General features: G+C 37.4%; 1 protein-coding gene across 1 annotated transcript in view; it reads left to right on the top strand.

The window, feature by feature from the left end:
* The window catches only part of LOC137387826 (small ribosomal subunit protein mS40-like), a 57,497-nt gene extending 51,794 nt beyond the window's left edge, over positions 1-5,703 (top strand). Inside the window, exon 8 of the mRNA XM_068074338.1 lies at positions 5,260-5,703. Coding sequence (XP_067930439.1) covers positions 5,260-5,408 — 149 coding nt within the window. The 3' untranslated portion in view covers positions 5,409-5,703. The remainder of the gene's footprint in view (positions 1-5,259) is intronic.
* The last annotated feature ends 16,019 nt before the right edge of the window (positions 5,704-21,722 follow it).

Below are 21,722 nucleotides of genomic sequence, written 5' to 3'. Positions count from 1 at the left end.
CTGTCTTGAAAGAACTTCATACAGTACTGCACATAAAAAAGTTCAATTATATTGTAGACTATAACCACTAGATAGGTATTTGTTACATGGTGTGTAGGAAGTGAATTGAAACAAAAACACATTTTTCCATCATAGTTTTCTATTTTTAAATGGTTTTTGAGAGGATGAGAATGGATTAATTTGTATTGAGTTATCCCACGACCAAACACGAGCGAAACGATTGTTTGGGAGATTTATGATAAATGCATATGTGCACACAACTCACGAAAATTATTCATCAACACCGTCGCAAACCCTTGTACCGAAATCTCATCAACAAGTTTAACCATTTTTCATGGAGTTGTTAAGTATAATAACGATATAAAACACATATAAACCTATTTAAATATGTTACCAATATGTTACCAATTATGTTATTTGTAGACAATATCCTAAACCTTACCCATCTGATTGGATTATACACAAATAGACAGATTAATTTGGCCTAAAATCGCAATAAAAAACTTGACAAGCTTTTTTAATAATCAAAATTAAGACCGGCCAACGATACGCCTATAAAGCTGTGCGACAGATAGTAGAACTATTAAGCAGTGCGCAATTCATGAGGAAAACGTGCTCATTTCACCAGTCTATGGCATTGTATAATTGCCGAAGGTTTCTAATATTTTTCCGTTTTTCATATCTTGCAAAAATATTTAATTATAAGAATAATTATTTGATTTCATAAAATTATTATAAGATTTAATTATAAGAACAATAATTCGAATTTATTTATCCAAAGGTTTCTGTGATAAACGCAGACCGTTTGAGGCGTAGACCGATTTACAGGTACGAAATTGTGGTACACAGTTTATCAGCTTATGTTTTTTTTGTCCAACTACCGAAGGTTTCATTAAAGTATTTAAAACGTTAGCCAAAATTCTTTACATCTTATGTACAAGCTAGGGCCGAACTACAAAGCCCCTTTATGACGAGAGCATTTTTTCATTTTGCTCCAGTTTGCAGAAAACTTCCAGACGCGTGAATGCTCATACTTGCTTTCTGTTAAAGATCGCTATCAAAACCATTCTACATTCAACACAACCAACTTTCAAACTGTGTACCGTAAGTCTTCTTGGTCAAACCGCGTGGCTTGTGCTCAAAAACAGATGACTCACGAAAGAAAAAATAATCCTCCAACAAGCGACCTGAGGTATCTAGCCGCCCTTACCAACAAGCTGCATATGCCCACAGACCGCGGCTAACGACTGAGGTTTTGTCGTCCATGACTCCTCTGGGAGCTAGAGTGTTGAGGCGGGTTTCGTTATACCTCTGTCATCTTAAATAAGAAAACAATGCTACATCAGTACATGTGAAAATAATTTTTTTTTGCTTCCAATTCCGAATTAAGATTCTTGAACCCTTGCATCAAGAACTTACTTGCCATGTCTCAGCTAGATTTTTATCTGCTTCGATGTCAGCAGGTATTAACACGCTCCCAACCGCTTATCTCTCACTCGTGTGTCACAAATTTATATCGAATTAGAGCGATAAGTTCTTCTTTAGTCTAAAGTATTCCATTAACATGACCTTGAAAATAAACTAGTAGGTCGCCAAAACCCCGTACATAAAAGTGTATCATGACTGCGATTCTATGGTTATAGCACGGAACTGAGCAGAGACCGCATTTATCGAGAAGCCTTCTTGAGTCCCCCGTAAGTTTTAAAAATTTGGCTTTAGCCAAAGGTCTATGACCTTGAATCAGAAGCCGCGCCCAATGACAAGCCGCGCAGCTTGAGCATAAGGACTTACGGTATATTGCACAGCAGCTTGCCATTTTACTTCTAATATTGGATTTCAGAGATATAATAAACATATTTCCTTTTTGCTGTTGCATATTACATACATTATAGTAGGTTAGGCCTACAGCTTTAATTAATATTTATTTTATTGTTGTGAAACATAGGTTTGAGATAGTAGTCTCTGTCAATTCCTGCTGACAACTACTTTTTCAACAACCAGCACTACCCTTTCTTTTTTCCGTTATCACTTATTCCATTATCAGGTCGTGGGCTGTATGACAGGGGAATTTCTAGTTTTATATATGAAATCTTACTGTGGGATACGAAAAAATTGACATACCAGCTCGCTCTTGAAATGCATTAAGCTTGTAAATCAAGGTACAAGTCTACTGTATGTACATGTATTACCATGTATAGCAGTGGTACAAGTCTACTGTATGTACATGTATTACCATGTATAGCAGTGGTACAAGTCTACTGTATGTACATGTATTACCATGTATAGCAGTGGTACAAGTCTACTGTATGTACATGTATTACCATGTATAGCAGTTGTACAAGTTTAATAACATTGTAAGTTTTTGTAAGTGCTAAAATTATGGCTAATACATAAAAAACCATTATCTATTACGCTAGTTGGTCTGAAATGTAAACCTCCGCCAAGTAGGAGGTATAGCTATATAATTTCTCTGGTGTGTTGCGTATTGTCGGCTCTCCAGGAACTTGGGGTCTGTGGTACCTAATCCCACGACCAAACGAGCGGATGCGAAGTTTGAGAGTTTTTATGATAAATGCATGTGCATACAACTTACGAAAATTATTCATCAACAATGAGACGAACCCGTGTCTTGAAATCTCATCAACAAATTTAACCATCGTTTTGTAGTCGTTAAAATATAATAACGATACAAAACACATATAAGCCTGTTTAAATATATTACCAAGTCTTTGTACACCGTCGGCATTATCTTAAAACTTACCCATCTGATCGGATTATACACAAATAGACAAATTAATTTGGCTGAAATTCATCACAAAACGCTTGACAAGCTTGGTTTAATAAAAGTTAAGACCGGAAATTGAAAAGCCGAGCGACAAAGAATAGAACGATTAAGTCGAGCGCATTTCACAGAAAAATAATGTGCACATTTCACCAGTCTATAGCATTGTCAAATTGCCGAAGGTTTCTGTAATTAACGTAGGAGTATTGAAATCATTTCATGAAAGTTTCGTTTTTGCCGATTTCAAAGTAACTGACATTTTAGACACTCTTGAGTGCTTTGGTATTCTAACTGATGTCCAACGCAGTGTAAGTAAAGGAAATGACGATGATTTTTTCTAATGATTCTTATACGGTTATTACAATATTTAATTATAAGTTTGGATGACTACAGAACAATGACTACGTAGTACAGATTTTCTAAAAATCTATATAAATATCACAACTTCTTGATATTGCTAGCTATGACGTTTTGAAATGTAAACAAAATTGTGCATTGGTTTTATATTATTACTATATTAATAATATTTGTTATTCTAATAATATCAGTGCATTTTATTTCTAATATTGGCCAATATTGCATTTCTCCTATTGCAGGGGGAGAGATATAAACATATGGGTCATGATCACAGAAACCATGGTTAAGTCGGGATTGTAAGATTTGGAGTTATCTACATTAGCAGGAAGAAAAAATTCTCAGTTATTTTGCAAAAATTTGATTCTAGCTTAATTACAGCAAATTTTATGGTCAATAAACTGAATGCGCGTTTACCATTAGTGCGAAAACATAGTTCGGAGAAAACTGGTGTTTAAGTTTGAAAAACGAAAACCAATGCCCAATTTTGTTTACATTTCAAAACGTCCTAGCAACCAATATCAAAAGGTTCAGATATTCATCTAGATTTCTGTGTTTCTATTCAAAAAATTATGCTGAATTCAAAAATCTAAACAGATTTTAGCTGGTTGTCACAGAAATAGCTGTATATTTATAAGAAAATGTATTACTTAATTTTGTAGATATTTAAAACGGCTTGGCAGTACCGCGATATCGGGCACAGCCAAATCATCAACAAAATCTTTAAAAAAGTAACAACAGTAACATATTGCACACTATCGGTCACTATATACTTCGATCTTGGAAATTCGAATAATTATTCTTATAATTAAATCTGATAATAATCCTATAAAATTGAATAATTATTCTTATGATTAAATAATGTAATAATCTTTTAAGAATTGTTAGGAAATTATCATCGTAATTCCCTTTACTTTTACTGCTTTTGACATCAGTTGGAACACCAAAGTACTGATTATAAGTGTCCAAAATGTCAGAGTTATCTTTAAAATCGGCAAAAAAGAAACGATTATATTTATCGGACGCCATTTTTCAGTACTTCCTGTTTAGCTTAGCAACGGTTTTAAGAGGGTTTTTCCGAGGGTTGAAGACTTCTATTGGCTAAACTGACTTCAGATTCAGAAAGATCACTTTTTGATTGGTCCATATGCACGCGTTACAAAAATCGTTACCAATATTATAAATTCAGTTGGTGCAACTTCAAAGTCGGATAACTCAACTTCGTGATTTGCGACTTAACCATGGTTTCTGTGACCGCGACACATATTATCTTTTCCTGTCATTATTGCTGTTTGTTGTATATAATAACACCCACACCCAGTACATTACAGCTACCATTGCAATTATCCTATTGCACTGCAGTGCCATTTTGACTGCAAATATTGCATTTCTTAACCATCAGTACCCTTTCTTTTTTTCCAATATCTCTTTGGTCGTGGGCTGTATGACAGTGGAATTTCTAGTATATGTTTTTTGCGGCATGTAACATGTTATCAATTGTTATGTATGCAAATTAATTTATAGTATTATTAAAATGTTGTGCTGGGTATGTAACACAGACTATATAGGGTATGTTATACACGGTACATGTGGTGTGTAATATAAGTTGTATATATATCACTGTATCATATAGTATATAGACAGACCTCAGTCAAAGATCTATAGCAAGTTGGTGGACTTTCTTAAATGTACTGGTACATTTCCATACAGTGACAATCTTTGATACAACATGATATCATGGGAACTTAACTAATAGACTATGGTTTACACAGAATACCTCTATGCATATGGTGATATAAAATAGGTAGTGTCCAATCCATGAGTTAAAATACATGTATATAGATATATCACCGGCGTGTTATGAAATAGATTTTGTGATTTGTACATTGACTTGGGGTGTGCTACATGTATGTTATGGAGTAGATATGATGAATTGTTCATAGACTGTTGCTATGTTACAGGTATGTTATGTAGAAGATATGATGAATTATTCTTAGACTGTTGCTATGTTACAGGTATGTTATGTAGTAGATATGATGAATTATTTTTAGACCAGTGGTATGCTACAGGTATGTTATGTAGTAGATATGATGAATTGTTCATAGACTGTTGGTATGTTACAGGTATGCTTGAAGATAAGAATCTTGAGTTCAGGTCCTATGACTACAGCCAGTATTACAAGTCGTGTAAAACAAAAACTTTAGCTCCACCAGACACGAACCACCAAAATTCATTTGCCACCAAAGTGCTGCGTAAGGAGAGCGCAACATAATGTCATCTTGGAACTCTCTGTGTCACTGTAGAGCTCAATGCAATATTTTAATTTGTGTTCTTTTTATGCAAAGTTAGAGATTCTGAAAATCGGTTGTGATGGAATACAGCCAGAGGGAACCATAGGCATCTCATTACTCTGTATGCATTTTGATGAACATAGTAAATTGTGGTGTAATTTTGTATTTTGCCGAACACAATTGTTTTACTAAGATCTGTCAGCAAATTAATGCATTGTGAAATAACTGGTGGTTGTACACTGAATACGGAAAGAAACTGAGTTGGACAAGGTGCTGAAGTAGTAAATAGGAGCTACACGGTAGAAAAGGTATGATCAGTTTAATGTAAGCATATATTATTTAAACATTGAATGCACATGCAGAAAGAAACATATTGATAGCAAACCCAGTTCTATACTCTATACTGTATATACATCATGCATTTAGAAGTACTTGCAGATCTAACCATGGCTGAAATTTCAAGAAACATGCAGCAATTGTAAGTAATGATGTGGAGCAATGTGAAATTTATTGTCAAGCGAGCGACTACTTGCAGATGTCTCTCCTGATTTCGGATGTGGAACTGAACATCAGATTCTAACATCTCATCACCGGTTCTGAAACCAGTCACCAGTTTCCAATAAATTCTTATTTTTGGCTATGAAGCTGGCAGTTTTAAATGTCCTCAAATCATCCATGGGTGTTGAACCGGTCACTGCCTTTGGACATCATCTTTTTATCTTTAAGAAAGAAGCGGGCAGCCGGTTTCAGACAATATCTTCTTCTCTTTGGGTACAGCGCTGGGCTTCCAGCTTCTGACATCCTTTTCTATCCATATGATGTGAAGCCGGCAGCTAGTTTTAATGTCCCATTCTCATCATCGTGGATCGAAATGGCCGTCAGCTTTGAACATCCTCTTCTCATCTTTTAGAATGAAGTCGGCAGCCAGTTTCAGGTATCTTCATATCTTTGAGTATGTAAAAGCTGCCATCTTCTAACATCTTCATATTTCTGGCTATGAATCCAGCAGCCAGTTTTATATATCTAATTGTTTGCTGCCGACATCCCCTTTCTTATCTTGGAGAATAAAACAGCCAGTTCATTACTCTGCTCACATGAATATGGTATGCGTTGTTGTATTATGACGTCACGGAGAATTTCAACAATGCAATGAAGCCAGTTCAATATATATTATTACTAGCTGTGCTACCCGGCGTTGCCTAGGTAATAAAAAGTCTTTGGTCAGAAAATTGGTTTGTATTTAACATATATAACAACATTTGCCATTCTAATTTTCAAACTACATATCATGAGAAAAGTGTTTTGTATAATGTGTTTTGTGTCCGGCTAACGGGACCGAGTGAGAACACCGGCTAACAATGTTAATGGCCAAGAATTAGGCCCGCTAGTGCGTTGATATGACAACATAAACGACGACAATTGATAGCGTAACGAGTAACAAGGCCAACAATAAAAAGAGAATAAAAAGGAAAACCCATATAATAAAATATATACAGACATAAAATATATACAAACATATAATTACAAGAAGTGTAAAGTGTTGGCCCGGCGTCCACCACACTACTACTACCACAAATATACATTCACCATTCAATCTTCTTCATTATTCATTTTATTTATTATAATTACTCGGACGTATAATAATAATAATTAACTGTACGTACAGTTCTTTGCTCAGACTTTCATTGCCTCATCATTCATTCATTGCTCGGCATTTAGTAGTCGCTTCTAGCGGTAGTAGTAGAAGCAGTAGTAGTAGTAGTGTAGTACTAGTATATAATTTTCCACATCAAGCGCGTTGATTTTTATGTGTACTCGTCTTCGCGTGGTCGGGTGAAGGTCAGAACGGCGAAGCGCTGTGATTGGCTGTTGGTATGACCAAAATCGTTTGATCGTTGCAATGTAAAGGGGGAGTCGGTGTCGGCACCCATACGTGAAATGTCTGAGGTACCTGTCTGAGTCGGGGTATTGGCACCTAATCGGAGTCGGTGTCGGCCAGTGTAAACGCACCATAATAGCTATAGCTGGACACACGGAATCACAGAATAACAGACAAACAGACCCACACACACTGAGATTTATATATACAGATCTACAATGCTCATTTTTTTCTACAAGACTATCTAAAAATTGTTCAATCAGAGTCCTTGTTCATGAAAGCAGAGAATGCATAAAAAGGTCTTAAACAAGTGACTTCCGAGAATAGCTAATTTTTATGGTTAATTTTTGCAATTTCCTATTTGTGTGAAGGAAAAGTTTTGTGCTCGCACACTCCATAAGCTATACCCACTAGCTGATTGGTGTGATTCTATAACCACAGCTCTAAAGTTAATGCGGGCTGCAGAAATACGACAAAGACGTTTGGGATTTGTAGAATATGCTTCTACCTTGCGTTAGAATTAACTCCCATGTTGGGTAACCAAAACATGTAGCGTGGCCACTAGATTGGAAAAATGGATTAGATTAGCGGGCTCATAGCAGAAGTTTCGTCTCGTGTGCTCGCCTTGATTAATCGTTGGCATTAACCTCGTATATATATCATATGTCTATGTTTTGCAGAACAAATAACCTCCAGCTGGCAGAATGCGTCACGAGTGTTTTTGTCTCCAAAACCGGTTTTTCGTTATTATAACATCAAAATCAAAAACCATTTATCAGTTAAAAAGATCATTGCTGAAAAATGTAATATCAGGCCATATAACAATATGACTGTGATGTTATGTTTTTCAGCAATGATTTTGAAAGTGAATAGATGTAATTTTACAAGGCTGTTAGTTAACCTTTAACTTTTTTAGTTAGTCAAGTAGATGGTCAGCTACAGATATCTAACTACAATTATGCACATTTGTCATTAATCTGTGCATGTTGGATGATTACCGTATGAATCGCTTGAAAGCATGGCTGTAGGGTATCGTGAGAACGGCATTGACCCTAACGGAAGATCACGAAGTGCTGGCGAAGCTAGTCGACAGCTGACGGAGATATCGGAAAGGCCTTCTTGTCTAGGACGGTGAGCTTGCTGGACGTGCTTGAGAAGCTGATACAATACTTCAACTATTTAAGGTATAGCTTAATGTTAAGCATATACTACATGGTGTCAGAAGTTAACTACTAGAAGCCTAGTTAGCGAATTTGTAGGAATTCGTGGTATATTTAAGATTCAAGTCATCAGAAAGTTTGTAAGAACTTCTGTCGTTAACATTAGCACATTGTATTGAGCTGCCATTGTTTCCGTTGGGGTTTTAATAGCGAATTTGTAGGAATTCGATTATAAAGAGTTTGTAGGAACTCTGGTAATTATAAATCATATCGATTGGAGTTGTACAAGAAATTGAAATGGCTGAAAGTAGAGAAGATCGTTTTGTGCAAAGATTAAATTTTAAAGGAGAAAATTTAGCACTCAATTGGAAAGTCTTTAAAGCTCATTTTGATATATTGAAAATTGTTAAGAAGTATTCAGATATGGACGCTGATCAACAGATTGCCAATTTGCTACTCTTGATGGGATCTGATAGTGTGCCGATATACAATCAATTCACATTTCATGCCACAGAAGAAGGAAGAACCAAGACATTAGACAATGTAATAGCCATGTTTGATCGACATTTTGAACCGGTAAAAAATGTTATTTTTGAACGAGTGCGGTTTAACAGTATCAAGCAAGGAACTCAGTCTATCCATCAATTTATTACACAAATACAATCACAGGCAGACAATTGTGACTATGGAACAATTCGTGATGAAATGGTGAGGGATAGGATAGTTGTAGGAGTTGCTGACGATAAACTTAGAGAATATCTAATAGACGTAGAGGACCTAGACCTGAATAAATGCATAACTAAAGCGAAACAGTATGTAAGTCACCATGCTCAGGTATCAAAAATGACAAGTCAGGAGATGGGTACGGAAAATTTAGATACAGTCAAACAGTCCCAAAGCTTGGATATAGTTAGACAATATAGGACAGGATATCAAGCAAGGTCAGTTGATGATTATCGGCAAGATAGATTTGGTAGTCAGAAAAGACATGGACCCATTAATAGCAAAGAAAGACCCAAGTGTGACTTTTGCAACAAACCAGCCCATCCAAAAGATAGATGTCCGGCCCGAAACTCTATTTGTCACATGTGCAAAGGTCGTGGACATTGGGCACGGGCTAAGGTCTGTAAAGTAGGCTACAGAAATAGAGCTGAGGAAGTTGAGTGTGATGAACTAGAAGGTCTGTTTTTGGGCAACTCCGAATGACTAAATGGAGTGTCCGAATCACTCACCGAAACGTCAAAAGCTTGGTTAGTAGATATTAAAGTAAATACTCGAATAATTAAATTCAAAATAGATACGGGAGCAGCAGTAACAGCCATTCCATCGGAACTCAGAAAATATGTTAGAAATACAAAATGTTCGAATAAAAAATTAAGAGGAGCAGGAAACCACGAGTTGGTTGTGGATTGGTCAGGCAGTTGTAAAGTTGTCTAAAGGAGGTAGACAAGTTGAGGAAACAGTGTACTTTGTAGATAATCTAGTTTCACCATTGTTGGGAAAGCCAGCAATAGCAAAGTTAGGGTTGATACAGTTTGTAGGAACTGTAGAAGCTAAAAGAAATGATTGGAAAAAGAAGTATTCTAAAATGTTTGTAGGGTTAGGATCATTAGACACTAAAGTGAAAATATCAATAAATAAAAAAATTGATCCGTTTGTCCAGAGTGTCCCTCGGAGGGTTGCAGCAGCGCGAAGAAAACCACTGGAAGAAGAACTGCAAAGGATGGAGCGACTCAAAGTAATTGAGAAAATTGAAGAGCCAACAGAATGGTGTGCCCCTTGCATCGCAGTGCCAGAGAAAAATGGAAAGCTTCGCGTCTGTATAGATTTCACTAACCTGAACAGAGCAGTTAGAAGAGAATACCACCCACTTCCGACTTCAGAAGAGACACTGGCGGAGTTAGGAAACTCCAAAGTGTTCAGTAAATTAGATGCCAATTGTGGTTATTGGCAGTTAGAATTACACCCCGAGTCACAGAAGATGACAACATTCATTACACCGTTTGGTAGATTTTTTTGTAAAAGATTGCCGTTTGGAATAAGTTCTGCCCCAGAAATATTCCAAAGAGAAATGCAGAAAGTATTACTCGGTCTTGAAGGGGTTATTTGTCAAATGGATGACATCTTGATTCACGGCACCTCTAAAGAAGAACATGATACGAGACTGAGGAAAGTTCTCGATAGGTTGGAAAAAGCAGGTATTACCCTTAATTCAGATAAATGTGAGTTTGAAGTGAATAAAACTAAATTTATAGGCCACATAATTGACGAAAATGGAATCAGAGCTGATCCGGAGAAAACCAAAGCAGTAACAAACTTTCCAAAACCATCCAACAGAACAGAATTGAAACGTTTTTTTGGAATGGTCAATTACTTGGGAAAATTTACTCCGCTATTAGCGGATAGGACTCATCATTTACGCCAGCTGTTAGGCAAAGACTGTGATTGGGCATGGGGAGAATTACATGATGAACAATTCAAAAATGTCAAAGAAATTTTAACAAATACCCCAGTATTGGTTCCATATGCTCTGTCTGCCGACACGATGATCAGCGCGGACTCGTCGTCCTATGGATTAGGCGCAGCCGTACTACAAAAAGTCAATGAAGAGTGGAGACCGGTAGCTTATGCTTCGAGGGCCCTCACATCAGCAGAAAAACACTATGCACAAATAGAAAAGGAAGCCCTGGCTATAGCCTGGGCATGCGACAAGTTCAACTATTACGTGGCTGGAAGAGACTACAATAGAGACTGATCACAAGCCACTGCTAGCGGTACTAGGTAACAAAGAGCTGGCCAAGCTACCAGTTAGAGTGCAACGTTTCCGACTACGAATGATGGCATATAGGTACTCAATCATTTATACACCTGGCAAAAAGTTGGTCCTGGCTGATGCTTTGTCAAGGGCACCAGTAGAAGAGATAGAAAATGACGTAGACGAGTTGAAGGACTCGAAGATGGTATTGGAAATAATAGCAGCTATGCCAATTGCCACGAACAGATTAAACAGAATCAAAGCAACACTACTAGAAGATGACTTAGGAGTGTTGTTAAGTAAATACATTGCAGATGGATGGCCGGACTGGAAGAGATTACCGGAGGAAGCTAAACCGTGTTATACATTTAGAGATTTTCTGACATACGTTGATGGGATCATTCTGTACAACAATCGCGTATTTATTCCATTGCTGGAAAGGCAGAGAGTATTAGAAGACATACATAAGGGACATCAAGGAGAAACAAAAAGCATCCGAAGAGCAACAGAGATAGTCTGGTGGCCGGGTATGACAGCAGAAATTAGAACAATGGTCAAGAACTGTGACAAATGTGAACAGTTTCGGTTGAAACCAAGGGAACCATTGCTAACTACTCCGATACCAGAGAGACCCTGGTGGAGATTGGCAATGGATATATTTGAAAAGAATGAAAAAGAATATTTGTTGGTGATAGATTACTTTAGCAGATTTGTTACGGTGCACGAGTTGAAGGACTCGTCCAGCTCATCGGTAATCGTAAGGACTCTGGAAGAATTATTTTGTACCATAGGAATTCCGAACACTATGGTCAGTGACAATGGCCCACAGTTTGTTTCGGAAGAAATGAAAAGTTTTTTCAGAAAATGGGACATTGAACACATTACCAGTGCGCCACGTTATCCTCGAAGTAATGGTGAAGCCGAAAGGGCAGTAAGAACAGTAAAAGGCCTGATGAACAAGAATACCAACTTACAAGCAGCGTTGTGTATGTATAGGGACACACCACTGTCAAATGGTTATTCACCAGCCCAATTATTGTTCAATAGATCAATGAATTCGATGGGCATTATGCCCGAGGGCAGAATTGACTTAAAAAAGCTGAAGAATAAAGAGTCCCAAATTCGAGCTAAAAGAGACTTGTGGTATAACAAACGACATGCGACAAAACCAAGATCGGATTTAACGATAAATCAGCCAGTGGTCATAAATAATCCAGGAGGTCAGAGTGTTCCAGCTCGAGTAGTTGCTACTAGAGGTAGGGAAGTAGTAGCTAGAACTTCCAGTGATACACTTTTTAGGAGGAATCGGGCTCACGTAGTAGGAAGAGGTGAAGCGAATACAGAGTCGGAAGAAGTGCAGGCTTCTCCAGAACTGCTAAAAGAAAGAGAGAAAACAGCATCAGGATTTTCCGAAGAGTCAAGGATATCACATGAAGGCCATACAGAAAGAGGACAGGGAGATGATAGAGAGGTTACTCAGGAAACACATACTAGTGACAATAGGCAGGAGAGGGAGTTGTCGGCAGGAAACAGTCCGGTAAATAGATGCATATCAAGACATCAGAGCCCAATTCTTCTGAGACATTAAGCTCTGCAAGAAAGGGAGGAACCACAAGGACAGACACAGTTTTCGCCTCAAGGAAGAAGATCTAGTAAACAGCAGAGTGACCCCAAACCAGTATACGTCACAAAATCAGGAAGGCAATCGAAACCTCCAAAGATGTTTGATTTATAATTATCTGATTTCCTTATTATTGTAAATGTGTTGTTATTTAACTGTTATAATTTGTTACAGTCATGAAAACTTTTGTTCTGGGAAACTCTATTGTGAGAGAGTTGGAGGACTCCTCATTTGAAACTATATCAATACCTGGTCTGACGTGGAGCGAGGCGTTACAATATATAACATCAGACTTTGGAAGGTTCCGCGGTTCTATTATCTATGTTCATGTAGGGCCTGTAAGGTTTAGTAGGATTAATTATTTGGGTAATGTAAGACAGTGTAGTTTAGATAGACCCAATAATTGTAGTTTGGATGAGATATATGAGCCTTATAGGATACGGATGTTCAGAAATGACATATAATAGTTATTTGTACAATCTATCCCATGACCTTTGCCATTTATAACAATCAGCTAGCTATAAGGGCTAGGAGTAGAGAGAGGAGTGTAAGAAATGACAATGAACGGTATACTAGGATGGTGAGAGGGATGGTCGTCGTCGAGAACAGACTGATCATTGATTTTAATATGGCTAGAAATATGGCAACCCCCTATATGCATAGAAGAATTTTCACTAGAAGGAACCACACGTATAGATTCAGACCACAACTGTTGAGGGATGGTGTTCACCCAACGAGAGATATAACTAGAGATTGGGCCAGAGAAATAAGGAGGGTGAACACAATTAATATGGAAAGATTAAGGAGGAGGTTCATCTAAATAGAGTTGTACATATGTATATATAAAATAAATAAAATAAAGGATAAAAAAACAAAGTTACTGCTGGTTGTTGGTATTTATGTTTGTAGAGAGGGTGTGAGGGCACCCCGGAAGGAAGCTTGAAGGGGAGGTGTAGGGTATCGTGAGAACGGCATTGACCCTAACGGAAGATCACGAAGTGCTGGCGAAGCTAGTCGACAGCTGACGGAGATATCGGAAAGGCCTTCTTGTCTAGGACGGTGAGCTTGCTGGACGTGCTTGAGAAGCTGATACAATACTTCAACTATTTAAGGTATAGCTTAATGTTAAGCATATACTACACTGGCACTGACACTGGCAATACTTTTCTGTTTTGATTTCATCTTCCGCAAATCTGGTCAAATCTTTCGGCATCATTTAAAACTCGTTTGGTTTAATTACTCTGCTGTTGCAATTTGTTCTCAAGGTTCGTGATATATTTGTTTGATCAGTTGGATAAGGGCATTAATTGACTGCTAGTGGATCTGGCATTCTCATCTTCCTACTTGCTGATGCCTGTTTAATTAAGGACATCTGGCTAGCTCTGTCAAAGCCCGTGATGTTTACTCACCTGCCTGCCACCTGCCTGCAGAATATTGCGAGCTTTACCTGGTTCCGCTTGTGCGAACATGATTAACTTTGCGCCTTTATTGTCGATAACTAATTTACTAATTGTCATTCACTGCGTTTCCATGACCCGCATAATTCGCAAATTAGAGCCAATCCGCAAGATAACCGCGTCATGGAAACGGCATAAATCCGCAAGCTATCCGCATAAATTCGCAAGCTAAGCGAGTTTTGCGATCCGCAAAACTTTATCGAATCCATCATGCTTGCGAATCATGGAAACGGTACTTGCGATTAATGCGCATTTGATTATCGTTGGCTATTACATTAAAAACATTTTCACGCTTCAGTCGTTTTTATTTCGATTTCAGCAGTCTCAATGCGCCAACGTTCCGAACGATCGCTGCTAAGCTAAGCGTGACAAGACTGCTTAGCTATTAATAGAGTCATTAATTAGGCTAATACTTGACCTACGGGGTCAAGTACTGGTGTTAAATCCGCATCGCCAGGTGTTCATTGAAACGCTCGATTGCTAAGCAACTCAACTTGCGGATCATTCGAATTATCACTGCGTTTCCATGACCCACATAATTCGCAAATTAGAGCCAATCCGCAAGATAACCGCGTCATGGAAACGGCATAAATCCGCAAGCTATCCGCATAAATTTGCAAGCTAAGCGAGTTTTGCGATCCGCAAAACTTTATCGAATCCATCATGCTTGCGAATCATGGAAACGGTACTTGCGATTAATGCGCATTTGATTATCGTTGGCTATTACATTAAAAACATTTTCACGCTTCAGTCGTTTTTATTTCGATTTCAGCAGTCTCAATGCGCCAACGTTCCGAACGATCGCTGCTAAGCTAAGCGTGACAAGACTGCTTAGCTATTAATAGTCATTAATTAGGCTAATACTTGACCTACGGGGTCAAGTACTGGTGTTAAATCCGCATCGCCAGGTGTTCATTGAAACGCTCGATTGCTAAGTAACTCAACTTGCGGATCGTTCGAATTATGAGAATCATGCGGATTAAGCGAGTCATGGAAACATAGTGAATGAGAATCATGCGGATTAAGCGAGTCATGAAAACATAGTGAATCACTATGTTTCCATGACTCGCTTCCCTGGATTACTACCCTGGATAGGGGTAAAACTGAAATTTTAGCTAACACTTCATAAGCAATCCCTTAAATAGATCACTTCCAGCCCCATCGCCCCCCACCCCCCCCCCCAACCCGCCCACCCCCCCCCCCGCCCACCCCCGCCCCCCCCCCCCCCCATCAGCCGTGACTCATGTGCAAAAAGAAAAGTCATGTACGCCGCTGTTCGTATGATTATAATACTGCCTTTTTTCAGCTGAAGATTGCCTCTTTTTGAAGCTACAAATGCAACCCTTCAAGTTATTGACAATTCCATATACCTTACTTTGGTGGAAAGTCACCATGAATGGAAATTATGTTTGCAATATTTTACTACCTACTTTAAAGTAACTTGGCACAAACTTGGGTTGAATTCAAAAAATTAAATTTGTTTCTTTGTACGAAACTCCGACAGCGCTTGACATTAATTTTACTGTTAAACTTGAATGAAACATCGAAACTTTAATCAGTTCGGCCGAGTTGAAAATTTTGCATAAAACAAAAACAATTAAATCAGTCAACAAACATTCACTCATCCAGCTATAGGTTAAGACTTTCCTTTAAAAGTACTTATTCAGTACTCGACATAATTTTCACTGTCCATTTAGCGCAGAGTGGTAACTATCTTAGTCAACTTGGTAGGTGTTTGGGAATTTGTACAGAGGAATATTGTAAGTTGAAATAAGAAGCTGAATATCTGGTGAACTCATATAACTCAAAGCAAGTTTTATCTTTTTATTTAAATGCTTGAGTAACACTCGAGAATACGTTTCACTGTCAACCTTGGCACGAAATGTTAACAATTGTATTTAATTGTTAAAAAATTTAATTGTGTTTAATTTACAAAAGTGTTTGCAGTTGCACAGCGTACAGCCAACTGAAAGTAGCAGCGCTGTTCAACCTTCTATTCGCATACCAACTCGCAGCTATTGCATTTACGATACGAATAATTTTATAACGAAAATGTGGACAACTCCTGCCACTCAGATGAGACACCCTACGCAACATATTAGTAGTTTTGATTGAGGTTTAGTGTATGAAATGCAAGACCTTAAGCAGTTCATGTAAAAACAGTGTATGTTCTTTGGTGGTCTGATGTTATAACCTAAAGCAGACGCTCCTATAACGTAAACTCCACACAATGTAAAGTCTTTATGTTTTGTAAGTTTTTGCTTGTTACTACGTAATAAATGATAGAAAGTATGCACATACAATGTAAAGCGTTAAGTCAGCGGAAGGTCTCAAATTCAATTTGAATAATGAGCATCTCATAGTCAGCTTTAAAAATATAGTCTTCTCTCTTGCCGATCTTGCGAGAGAAGATGACATAGATCTATATTATATATACTCGGCAACCGAGCAGCTGTCTAGTTCACCGTGGGAGAATGTCAGTGGTGTCAATAAAGCGCAGAGATTCAGTAGCCAGACAATTATTCAAAATTGTTGCAAAAATATTAGAGTATTGGTTGACCAATCTGAATGTCATGGGACCAATCTGAATGTCATAAGTTAGAGTATCGTCGAAAGCGATCTTTTATCCTAGCCTTGAATCCTGGAGATGAATCGACAGACAGATAGACACCGCTGTTATTATAGTAAAATACAATTTGTTTTATTTTATTGTACACATATGAAAAAAAAATTTGCAGAATTGACCTCGCCGTCTAGAAAAAACATGAACAAATAATTGCAAGTTGACGTTAGAGGTGTGTGCTCCCCTTAACTTATTGTAAAATTGCTGCAATCATCGACCATAAACCAAGTGAGAGTGATAAGAAAAAGGAGAAAAGTTGACAATACAAACCAATAATACCACAGTTACTGTATAATCATTAATTTAAAAAGTTAAGTCCAGTTTTTTCCTTTTTGAAGGTTTCAAATGGGTGAGTTTTGCAGATCTGAACACGGATTAGGCAATTTATTTGTATTTTACTGTTCATATATATATATATATCATATTTATGAACAGTTATCACTGTTTACAGGGATAACTGATAACTGGGATGTTATCACATTATAGGGATTTTATATATATAAAATCCCTATAATGTAAACGCTCCCGGAATGGATTATTTATGTTGTAGGAACATATAGGCTACTATAGGTGTTTTTTTAAAACTCTGAGTTTGAGATATATTAGGTATGTCCTACTGCTCCAGAGCCTATGCTTTGTCTCCTGTGTGTAACAGTTACTAGTCTGCAGGAGATTAGTCAGCAGATCTCATTGATGTTGTTTTTCTATTAGTTTTCTGGGAGCCCTTTGGGCACTTCGTGTTACTAGCTATTTCAATAAAATGCTTGCTTCCAGATTTAAAAAGTTAATTCCATTACAATTAAGTGACTCTTTTTAAAAGAAGATAATTTATTATATTGTCATTAGAATAATGATCAATGAAGACAATAAAAACAGTCATGTATTACATTCTCTGTACACGTCAAAGTTAACAAACGAATAGTATGGAATGGATACTAGGTTTTTTCTTTGATAACTAAAAACTAACCTCTATTCAGGTGAATAATATACATCGCTAGAGGAAAGTGTGAATTTATGCATAGCGCAGAAGATTTCTGGCAATTCCTGGCTAGGAGCCGCATTCCTCTAATAGCATTTAATTGGTTTCTTTACTAAGTGCATATGACAAATGAACATTCAAATTACTCCGGTTGCTTATACGCGTACGGGTTGCTTATAGGCGTACGGGTTGCTTATAGGCGTACGGGTTGCTTATATGCGTACGGGTTGCTTATATGCGTACGGGTTGCTTATATGCGTACGGGTTGCTTATATGCGTACGTGTATGTATACTCTGCTCAAGGCAGTCATTAGCTCTGCTGCCAATAGTGGTCAGTTCATGCTTACTAACATTCAGTTGTTGCAACGTTCAGCCCATGAGCTACAATTAAATCTTGTTATTGGATTGTAGGTGATGAAAAACAAACATATAGGCTCTGTCGTTATCTACCAGATATGACTACAGCTTACCGTTCGTTCGGTGTTCCAAACAGCATCTATGCATATCGATGTCTGTGACTGCCAGTCATCCTTTATATTATCTCTTCACCAGTCAAACATTTGTGCTTTTCATTCAATTGCTTGTGCGGTTTTATTTGTATTATATCTAATATATTTATATCTTATATTATTTCCTACTCGCCTATCTTGGTCATAATCTGGCAGATATTATACAATTCTATTGTCACATCTGACAATATATACTCAGGTTTTGCCAAAGCATCTGCTACAACAAGCTAATATATATAAGCTGTGTTCTCCTCTCCATAACTGTTATAACAAGCAGTATATTATATATAAAAAAGACTATGTAAGATGCTATTATTACAAATAGTATATATTATGCAGTTAGACACCGCTGGTCTGGTCCGCTTTGTGCAGTTTTGTTATAATTTTAATTATAAAGAAAAATAATAAAATAGTTTACAAATTTGAAGGATATTTTTTTATGGTATCGTGTGGTGTTAGTAAGAGAGGTAAGTAGTTATATCTCTCAATATTTGTTGGAACGCTCGCATTGATGTCTCTTAACACCTACAGAGTTTCTTGAGGACTCCTTGACAGCTTTTACTACGGAGTTTTGTGCCACCCATGGGCAGTAGCTCAGAGTATGAGCAGTGTCCCCTACAGAAGTAATGTCTACCAATGAAACCATTGGCTAATTGTTAGCTCCTTAGACAAATGAGTTAGGCATTACATAGTACAAACAGGTGGAAACGGGAAAAGGGCAATATAAGTGTGAGAGGATTAGCCTAAGGTCATTCACATCATAGACTGGGTTCGAAAGCTGTGTTCACACAAGCCAATTTACAAACCAGGTTTTTGTGGCTGAGCTCTGAACGATTTTTTGGAAGCTATCACGCAAGCTGTCATTCACACTAAAACTCATTTGGACTGAGGGTGGGCAATTTTGCCAGTTTGTATTTGCAGGGTCAGATAACTTTGGTTGATACATTTTATCGAGTCATACTTTACATTTTGTTGACTGTTTCTTAAAATGTTTTTCATGGATGTTTTTAGCAAGTTTAATGATCCATTATACTTATCCATTATTAGTGATGACCGAGGCAGCGCAAGTGATTGCACTCCTTAGCTCATCATCAATAATAATGGATAATTATAGGGGGCGATCTTTTGCTAACATGGTCTGCCTCAACTATTATAGCAACGGGATAATTATAGAAACAGGTGCTTCAATTATTATGTCATCGCTATAATGGTTGAATGAGAACAATAATTTTGTTGAAAGGCAACTCAGGGGTACCACTAACAGAATTATTACTCGTGTTTGAAGCTTTGACAAAAAACTTTCCATAAATATGAAACAAATATGGCAATCGCATTAAATGAAAATGTGTGATTCGCTGTGAAAGTGCTTTCATTGGCTAGCGAAATTGAAAATCAGCCTAGAGCTATCCACTGAAAAAGCACAGCCAATAAAAATTTTCTCTGGACAAAGTCGGTCTCGGGCCCCTTTCCTCTTTTCCCATGATGTGATTCTTGGTCAGTGGGTTAATCGGCATGGAAACGGCCGGTGGGAACACAGCTTTGGCTGATTGGCCGTTAAAAAATAAAAACTTAGTCATAAATCTTGATGCTTTCAGGGTTTTCTATGACTATGGTCTTATTTTGTAGATGATGCGAATTTGGAATTGTGTGCACCCGAAGTTTTTCAATGAACATTTGCATGTTGCTGATTAAGGCAGGCGCTTTGTTAAACAATAAAAGACTCTATGTGTAGGTCAGAGGTCTTCCCTGGTCAAATCGAACTAAGGATAACTGAATTATGGAAATTGTTAAAAATTTATTAGCTTGCTCGGCATTTTCTCATGCATCTTTTGCAATTGTCGTTTCCATCTTGCGCAGGTATGAAACTGTGAAATTTCAGCGGCGTACTTCTCATAAGTTTGAATAGCTTATTCATTGGTCGGAGGGCATGATGGCACAACAAAAAGCTCGTCAAGTCGTATTAGCCGTCAGCAGGCGGGCACAGGGGAGGGCAAGGCATCAAAGAAATAAAGTCAAAGGCTTTTGTAAATATTTCCACAATGTGTAAGTGTCACCAAATAAAAAAACAAAAAAAAATATTTGCATAAAAAATTGAAAATAGAAATTTTGAAAACCTAACAAACTCTGATAAAATAATGGAAAACAATTACTAAAAAAATTAGAAACTGTCATTAAATCAAACTGTTGAGTTTTTATTTGCTATGTGACCCAGTGTCAGGTCAGCTGTGTGTTGTGGTCGGGCTGTGGCTGGCTGCTCCAGTGGAGGCAGTCTGCCTACCTTTGTGATTGAGGATCCGGTTAGCAACACCTGTTTACTTGTCAGTTTTTGTCATTAAAAATATGAAAATAACAGTTATATTATATCCTGTACCCAACTACCATTTTAAAATGACTCAGTTTGCCTTTGGATGCCAATACAGCAGCACCGAAATGTTTTCTTGCAGTCAGGCATCTCACTATATATCAAAGTTTTTCTTAGCAGAATTTTAAAAGGCTTGTGCTATCCATTATATAGTCAAGCAAGTATTTGTCATCAGTCAGGGAGTGTCAACTCCAAAACCTAATCACTGTTGTTTCTGAAATCACAAGGTAAATTTCAATATAATTGTAATGTTTTCTTTTTGTTAATTCTGTCGTATGTCATATGCTACTGTATTGTGGTTTTATATCAATTCCAGTTTCTGTAATTTTGTTGTTCAGTCATGCTATGCAATGTGTCAATGCACTCACTCTCAATTAATATTTCCTACATGTATTGCACATCATATGTTAGGTTTGTTTATCATGCTTTATTAGTGAGTATTATCTATTCACATATCAGTACATTTGTGTAACCTTTTGACAGGTTTCACGGTCAAGCTAGATTACTACCAGTTGTATTGTCAGCATTTAATAAAGAAATAAAGTCAGCAGTAATCTACAGTGATCAGTGCACTTTTCTCTCGACACAATAGTGGTTAGCCAGTCAGTTTGAGAGCTCCGGCTCTTACACAAACAAACATCATCATTTTCTCGCTCAAAATTATCAGTGAAATTATGGTTAGTATCACATAACTCTTTATTTGTATCACCATCATCTATCGCATGCAACACCTGAGTCGTATCAAATTTTTTCGCCATATTATCACACTAAAACTGTTATAATAATAAAAAAATTTGGTGAAGACATTCAAAACCGATAAAAATAAAAGTTAAATTTGCCATCTAATGCTCTATGTGAGAATTAATTTGATTGGTTCGAGCTGTTACTTGGAAACAGCATTTGGAAACAGAGCCATTTAAAACGCGGTAAACCGTCTGCCAGGGTTTTTG

This window comes from Watersipora subatra, chromosome 2 (assembly GCF_963576615.1).
Source record: "Watersipora subatra chromosome 2, tzWatSuba1.1, whole genome shotgun sequence".
Classification (NCBI taxonomy): Eukaryota; Metazoa; Bryozoa; class Gymnolaemata; order Cheilostomatida; family Watersiporidae; genus Watersipora; species Watersipora subatra.
Note: the sequence above shows the minus strand (reverse complement) of the source record. Positions and strands in the feature narration are given on the sequence as shown.